Source organism: Dromiciops gliroides, chromosome 4, assembly GCF_019393635.1.
Source record: "Dromiciops gliroides isolate mDroGli1 chromosome 4, mDroGli1.pri, whole genome shotgun sequence".
Classification (NCBI taxonomy): Eukaryota; Metazoa; Chordata; class Mammalia; order Microbiotheria; family Microbiotheriidae; genus Dromiciops; species Dromiciops gliroides.
This window is the reverse complement of record NC_057864.1, coordinates 452,739,557-452,746,007: the sequence shown is the minus strand read 5'-3', so window position 1 is coordinate 452,746,007 and position 6,451 is coordinate 452,739,557. Positions and strand designations below refer to the sequence as shown.

At 51.7% G+C, this 6,451-nt stretch overlaps 1 protein-coding gene across 6 annotated transcripts; it reads left to right on the top strand.

Annotated features, from left to right (window-relative positions):
• Positions 1-226: 226 nt before the first annotated feature.
• Positions 227-5,977, top strand: RFX5 (regulatory factor X5). 6 transcript variants are annotated; one of them, XM_043964657.1, is made up of 10 exons: positions 227-528; positions 1,289-1,402; positions 1,790-1,823; positions 2,140-2,222; positions 2,601-2,723; positions 2,998-3,117; positions 3,252-3,333; positions 3,659-3,860; positions 4,019-4,110; positions 4,292-5,977. In XM_043964657.1, the coding sequence occupies exons 2-10, from the start codon at positions 1,290-1,292 to the stop codon at positions 5,237-5,239; spliced, it is 1,797 nt and encodes a 598-aa protein (XP_043820592.1). In that variant the 5' UTR covers positions 227-528; position 1,289; the 3' UTR covers positions 5,240-5,977. The 6 variants fall into 6 exon arrangements, with proteins under 6 accessions (XP_043820592.1, XP_043820591.1, XP_043820596.1 ...); XM_043964656.1 differs by having other exon boundaries at positions 229-528; positions 1,277-1,402; XM_043964661.1 differs by having other exon boundaries at positions 502-589.
• The last annotated feature ends 474 nt before the right edge of the window (positions 5,978-6,451 follow it).

Genomic DNA, 6,451 nt, shown 5'->3' with positions numbered 1-6,451 from the left:
CCTAACACCCGGGACACCCCCCCACCCCCCCCACCTCCGCCACGGCCAACACCCCGCCCAGCCCCGCAGGGCCCTGACGCAGTGGTTTCCTATCCTTGCCCGCTGTCCTGTGCCAGTGACAAAGAGGGAAACCCACAAGGAAGGGAAAAGCACAAAGAATCCAGGGGCCGGGCTTTCCGGCCGCGGCCCCTTTAAGAGCAGAACCTCCCGGAGCTACCCGTCCCAACCGACCCCAACTTAACCGAAACCCAACCCGGACTTCCCCGTTACCGCTCAAATATTGCCAACTTTGGATTTTCCCTCCCCCGCTAACCAATCGGATCGCTGTTACTAGGCAGACTTGAGAGGCTGCCGAAACAAGCGAGGCGCTCTGTCTCCGGGAGGCGGCAGGGACCAATAGCAGAAGGGGCCGGCTGGTGTATCTGGGCAGATTGGGGCGGAACCAACCAATCAAAAAAAAAAAAAAAGGCTCAAGCAACGAGTGGAGCCGGGACCGTGAAGCCGACCTAGAGTCGAGGTGGCTCCGAGGTAGTTTCTCTTTCTCTATTCCCTTTTTTTCTGCGTTGGGAAGAAGAGCGAAGGCTTAAAGGTGGGGAAGGGGCAGTGTTTTGACGTAGAGCAAGCCAGAGAGAATTTGGGCTGCATTTCCAACTCCTATTCCACCTCCCCCCGCCACAAGCACACCCAGAGCCCCCAGTTCTTGGGACATCCCCCTCCCTGGGCGGGGACCTTCCTAGCCACGCCCCACACCCCTTCCCCATTTTGCGACGCTTAGGTGAGCCCAGGGGTCAAGGTGGGGCACCTAAACCCAGCTAGGCACTGGGGGGGGGTAGTATTGGGGATGAGCAGCGGTGCCCAGTGACTGATAGACATGATGGGGGTGGGGCAATGAGTCTAGGTTTTCTCTTCCCCCCCCCAGCAGCCCCAATAGCCCTAATTTCCTCTCTTCCCCATCCTCTGACTGGGGGGGAGGGGGGAGGCGCGACCGGGAAGGGAAGGGGGCCGAACAGAGGAAATGCTAGTGGCAGGGTAGGGGTGTGGGCGGCGCTGCTTCTGCATGTTCCCACATTCCCTCGGGCGTTCACTGAGACCCTCAGGTAGGTAATTTTTAAAAGTTTGGTGGACTTTCCAGAGTTTAACCGCACTTGTTAGGGGAGAAAGTAGTGATCTTAGGTCCACTTGGGGTCCGGGTTCGTGGGTTCTGTTTGCTTCTAAGTGACTAGAGGGGTTCCAAAGGTAGGGAAGACATCCCAGATTTAAATATGTCTTACTCAAGTTCTGGTGCCAGGATGGCAGAAGATGAACCCGAAGCCAAGAGCCCAAAGACAGGTGGAGCAGCTCCAGGCAGTGGGGATGCTGGGGAACCTACCACTCTCCTACAGAAACTCCGAGGGTCTATCTCGTAAGCCCCTACTCTATCTTACCCCTTTCCCCGAGCTCTAGCAGATCCTCGTGGGCCCCCCTTCTTCAGCCCTGGGTGGGTCTTATCAGGTGTACTGGAGCGGGGAAGGGGAACACCTTCACGATTCTGGCTCAATTGTTTGCTTACCTCCGACCTTGGGTAAGTCACCCTAGGGGTCGGTTTCCTCATTTGTAGAATAAGGGGGTTGGACTAGATGATACAAGGTTCCTACTTGAAATCTTAAGATCTGGATCCATCGCCACCTATTTGAGTGTTTCTTATATGCAGGTACAATGCTAGGTGCTTTCTGTCCCTTCCCCAGCGATTAGATCCCAGAGTCTGGGCTAGAATTCTTCCTGCTGACCATCAATTTTCTCTTTCCCACAGCAAGGCGGTACAGAACAAAGTAGAGGGGATCCTGGTGAGTAACATGGATTTAGGGTATGATAGAAATAATGGGAGAACGAGGATGATGATGGTGGTGGTGGTGGTGATGATGATGGAGCAAAATGATAGTTTAGCTGAAAGAAAATGGGAGATGGAACCAGCAAGGTGTTTTCTAATCACAGCCATTTAGCAGAATGGATATGTGACCTTGGACAAGTCACTCAACCTGGTGAGCCTGGGCTCCCTTGCCTGTAAAATGGGAGGGCTGTACTAAAGTCAGTGAGTAGGTATCACAGGACCCAGCATGGGCCTCACCACCACCTTTGCTTACCCTCTTTCCCCAATCCCAGCAAGATGTGCAGAGGTTCTCGGACAATGACAAGCTGTACCTTTACCTTCAGCTCCCCTCAGGCCCCAGTGGCGGAGATAAAAGGTAAGTTTAGTACCTACATGTGGGGTTTAGGGAAAGAGAGGGGATGGGATGCAGCTTGGCAGAGTGAACCAGGCCAGCCTGAGTTCACAGCCTGCCTTTGGCACGTAGTACTTGCTACAGACCAGGTACCTGCATCCAGAGAAGGAATTTTCACAGCAAGAGTCTCCCATTATCAATGAAATCACTGAGGAAGGGGAGAAAGGGAAGCTGGGATTGTCTGTGTTTCTGGTGCCCTGGGCTTGGGGGGTGCACGCGCGCGCACACACCCAGGCTTGCACTCTCAAACAAGGGTGTATTCGGGGTGGAGTGGGTATTGGGGGAGGGAGGAGTGGAAGCCTAACTCCTGAGGCCTCAATGACCTCCTCCTCTTACCCCCAGCAACCTGGAGCCAAGTGCGCTGAGCCATGACGAGTATATGTATGCCTACAGATGGATTCGAAACCACCTAGAAGAGCACACAGCCACCTGCCTGCCCAAGCAGGATGTCTATGATGCTTATAGGTGTGTGAGGGGAAGGGTGCAGGACAGTGCGGGGGTTGTACACTCGAGGCTATACTTCTGGACAGCCCAGATCCCCTCCAGACTCTCATTCATTCCTAGATGTTTCTTTCACCTCGTTGTCATCCTCAGATCTCCTGCACTGCCCCCCCAACACAAACACACACACACACACACACACATACACACACACACACACACACACACACACAACCCTTTCTTCCCGCTGGTGTTCCTTGTTCGGGCACCTGACCACCCTTGATCCCACCTTACCCAGGAGGTACTGTGAGAGCTTAGCCTGCTGCCGGCCACTCAGCACCGCCAACTTTGGCAAAACCATCCGGGAAATCTTCCCTGACATCAAGGCCCGGAGGCTGGGAGGCCGGGGCCAATCCAAGTATCCTTGGATGGAAAGGTGGGAAAGTGAGTGCTGCAGGACCAAAGTGAGAACATTGGGGGGAGGGGGAAATGCAGTATTTTATAAAGTATTAGGACATCCTTTGTTTGGGCTTCTCCTTAACTTAATACCAGATACTGCTACAGTGGTATCCGAAGAAAGACACTGGTATCTATGCCACCCTTGCCTGGACTTGACCTCAAGGGCTCAGAGAGTGTGAGTAACAACCATTACCACTGTAAGACCTCCCCTTCCCATCCCTGGGTGAGAATCTCTAAGGTTTATTGGGCACACTTTGAAGCCTGACTCAGTTGGCTCACTTGTCCTGGATGCTTAATATCTAAGCTGTCCTGTGGCTAGGCTAGAGCTATGAAGCACCTGGGATTTGGGTGAAGGAGAGGTTCAGACTTAGGATCCCCTCCCTCTCCATCCTAATGTTGGCCTTACCAAAAGCCACAAGGGTCTGAATCCATGGGGAGGGCTCAGGGCCCCCCCTAGGCTTGGGTAGGTAGCGAGGTATGTTGTCATCTGCCACCTATAGCCAGAGTCGGGCCCAGAAGTGGGCCCAGGTCCTCGGGATGAACTAGTGGAAGCAGCCTGTGCCCTGACCTGTGACTGGGCCGAGCGTATATTAAAACGCTCCTTCAGTTCTATCGTCGAGGTGGCCCGATTCCTGCTGCAGCAACATCTCATCTCTGCGCGATCTGCTCATGCACATCTACTCATGGCTATGGTGCTCAATGGTATGTTGACTCCCCATTATCTGAGAGTCCTTACCCACGCACTGGGGTGGAGACAGCCCAGACCTGACCATCATTTCCATCCTTCTGTTATAACCTGTCCCTACCTCATGTCTGGTTTTCCTGCACACCCCCTGCTGGAAAATCTTGTGCCTTTTCAGATGAACCTGATCGGCTTCCCCGGGATCCCTCATCTGCTACCAAGAATGGTCTGGAGAACCCAGATGGGAGAGCCTCTAAAGGTCAGCCCCAGGTGAGGAGGCTGAGGAACCCTAATTTCTGGGGCCTAGAATGAGGTGGGGCTCGGCAGGACGGGGCCGGAAATTCTATTGCTTCTAATTTTTGACTTGTGCTTTAGTCACCTCCTACCTGTTTCTCCTATCAGTCATCCACCATCCCTATTTATACCTTGCTCCTTCACTTTTTCTTTTCAGCCCCCCAAGGAGTTGGAGCCCCGAACTGGGTCTGCCCCCCCTGTTCGCGGAGAGCGAAAGAAAACTGCAGAAACCTCAACCCCAGCAGCCAGCAGTCCCCAAGTGAATGCACTGGTTGCCCGACTGCCTGTGCTCCTCCCCCGAGTACCCCACCCACAACTTCCTCGGCCTCTCCGAGTCTCCCCACCAGTCCTAGCCCCCAAACTTCCCTCAGGTACCCTCAAAGTCACTACACTGCCTTTGCCCAGTGGGGCTGGGGTATCCCGGGGGGCTCTGCCCGTCATGATCTTGCCCACCGTATCTGCTGTGCCTATACCTGGGCGACTGGCACCTGAAGCTCCTCCCCAGTCGCAGGGCCTTGAGAAAAACAGGGAGGTAGGCCCACGGGGCAAGGGAGTGAAGAGGACAGCTGAAGTGCCTGTGAGTGAGAGCAGAGGACAAGAGCTAGCAGCCAAAGTAGTGAGCCAGGATACAGAAGAAATAGGGATCGATGCTAAGCGTAAAAGAGGGCGTCCTCCTCGAAAGAAATCAAACGGTGAGGGGGAACACAGCTCCTCCCCTGAGAAGCTACTGCCTGCTGCAGACCCGGCCCCTTCCCCCAGGGTACCGCAGGAGTCTTGGGGCTTTGGAGGGAACAGTGATCTAGCCAGAGGGTCAGTGGGAAAGGGGGAGGAGGGAAAAGTGCCTTCTTTTGGCCAGGAAGATGGCACTGATTTCAAGGGAGGAAGGGGACCTGGTGCCCAACATGCCAAAGAAACAGGGAACAAAACTCCTGTCACTTCTAAAGTGAGTGTCATCAAGGGCAACAAACGCTGGGAGGCAGCCACCCAGTCCATGAGGAAAGAGGCAACAGAAACCACAGGGCAAGATAGTAAAGATCCCAAAGGGAATGTGTCCCAAGGCTCCCTATTCTTTGGACGTAAAGATCCTAAAGCAGCACCCCCTTAATAGGTACACGGTGGGGTGGGGGGAGTTTGAATATCCCTACATGCACCTAATCTGTCCATCTAAGAAGGGTCCCTTTTCTCTGATCCTGCTTGCTATATTGGCTGTGCCCTTCCCAAGGGAGAACTGTCCTAGTCCTTCCCCTTGTGGATTCCTGTGTTCCAGTCTGACCATGTCTTGTCCCTTCCTCCCTTTGCCTTTCCCAGCCTAGTTCTCTTGGCTTCAATGCTACCTACCAATAAACCAGACATGCCCTCCTACCGTCATCTCTGTGCCTTTCTTTCAGGAAGTCAAGGACCACATAGGAGCTGAATTGTTTTGTCAGTTTACAGGTTGAACAGTCAAGCCCTAATAGAACAAAAGCATTTTAAAGCTGAAAAGAGCCTTAAAAAGCAGTGCAAATAAGGAAAGGCCTATGGGGTTAAAAGATTTGTTCAAATATATCATGTATTTGTCTAAGCATATTTTCCCTAAGTCTGTTGCTGTTGTTCACTCATGTCCTCCTCTCTGTGACCCCATCTGGCAATGAGATTGGAGTGGTTGCCATTTTCTTCTTGGAGACAAGCAGGGTTAAGTGACTTGCCCAGGATCACACAGCTAGTAAGCATCTGAGACCAGATTTGAAGATGAGCCTTCCTAATTCAGAGCCCCAGTTCTTTTATCTATCTTCCTCTTTTTCTGGTCAACCTTACTAATCTAGCCTATTCCTCTCTGGACATTAAAATTGCTTTGACATGTAATTGGGGGGAAAATAAAATTCTAAATGAAAATCATTTACTCTTCAGTTTCTTTATACTACAAGGAGTTTCAATGTACTAGAAGCTTTGGTCTGATTTGATTCTAATAACTCTCGTATCTTAATAATGAGCCAACCTTTTCCATATCTCCTTTCCTCAGTACAATTTAGAATTAATTACCAATTATCTATCAGTTATCAAAATGAATCAAACTGATATTGATGGCCAGTTCCTCCCATCATCCTTCAAATTCTTGTCAGAATAAGAAACTTTACACTTAGACATGCTAAAAGAGAGTTCCATGGAGGACACATATATCCCATCTGCATCCACAACTGCAGTGCCCTCTGACTACCAACAGTAGGGTCAAGGACCTTCTTTTTTTTTTTCCTATCAAGAACCTAACAAGGAAAGAACAACTTAATTTCTTCTGACTGTTTGAGCGAAAGGTTGAAAAAGAAAATACATGGTGTACTGG

Excerpts from the sequence above, each read along its gene's own strand:
- RFX5 (XM_043964657.1), top strand. The coding sequence starts at position 1,290 with ATGGCAGAAGATGAACCCGAAGCCAAGAGCCCAAAGACAGGTGGAGCA. Across the intron at positions 2,223-2,600 it reads CCCAGTGGCGGAGATAAAAG|CAACCTGGAGCCAAGTGCGC; the intron begins GTAAGTTTAGTA and ends TCTTACCCCCAG. Across the intron at positions 2,724-2,997 it reads GATGTCTATGATGCTTATAG|GAGGTACTGTGAGAGCTTAG; the intron begins GTGTGTGAGGGG and ends CACCTTACCCAG.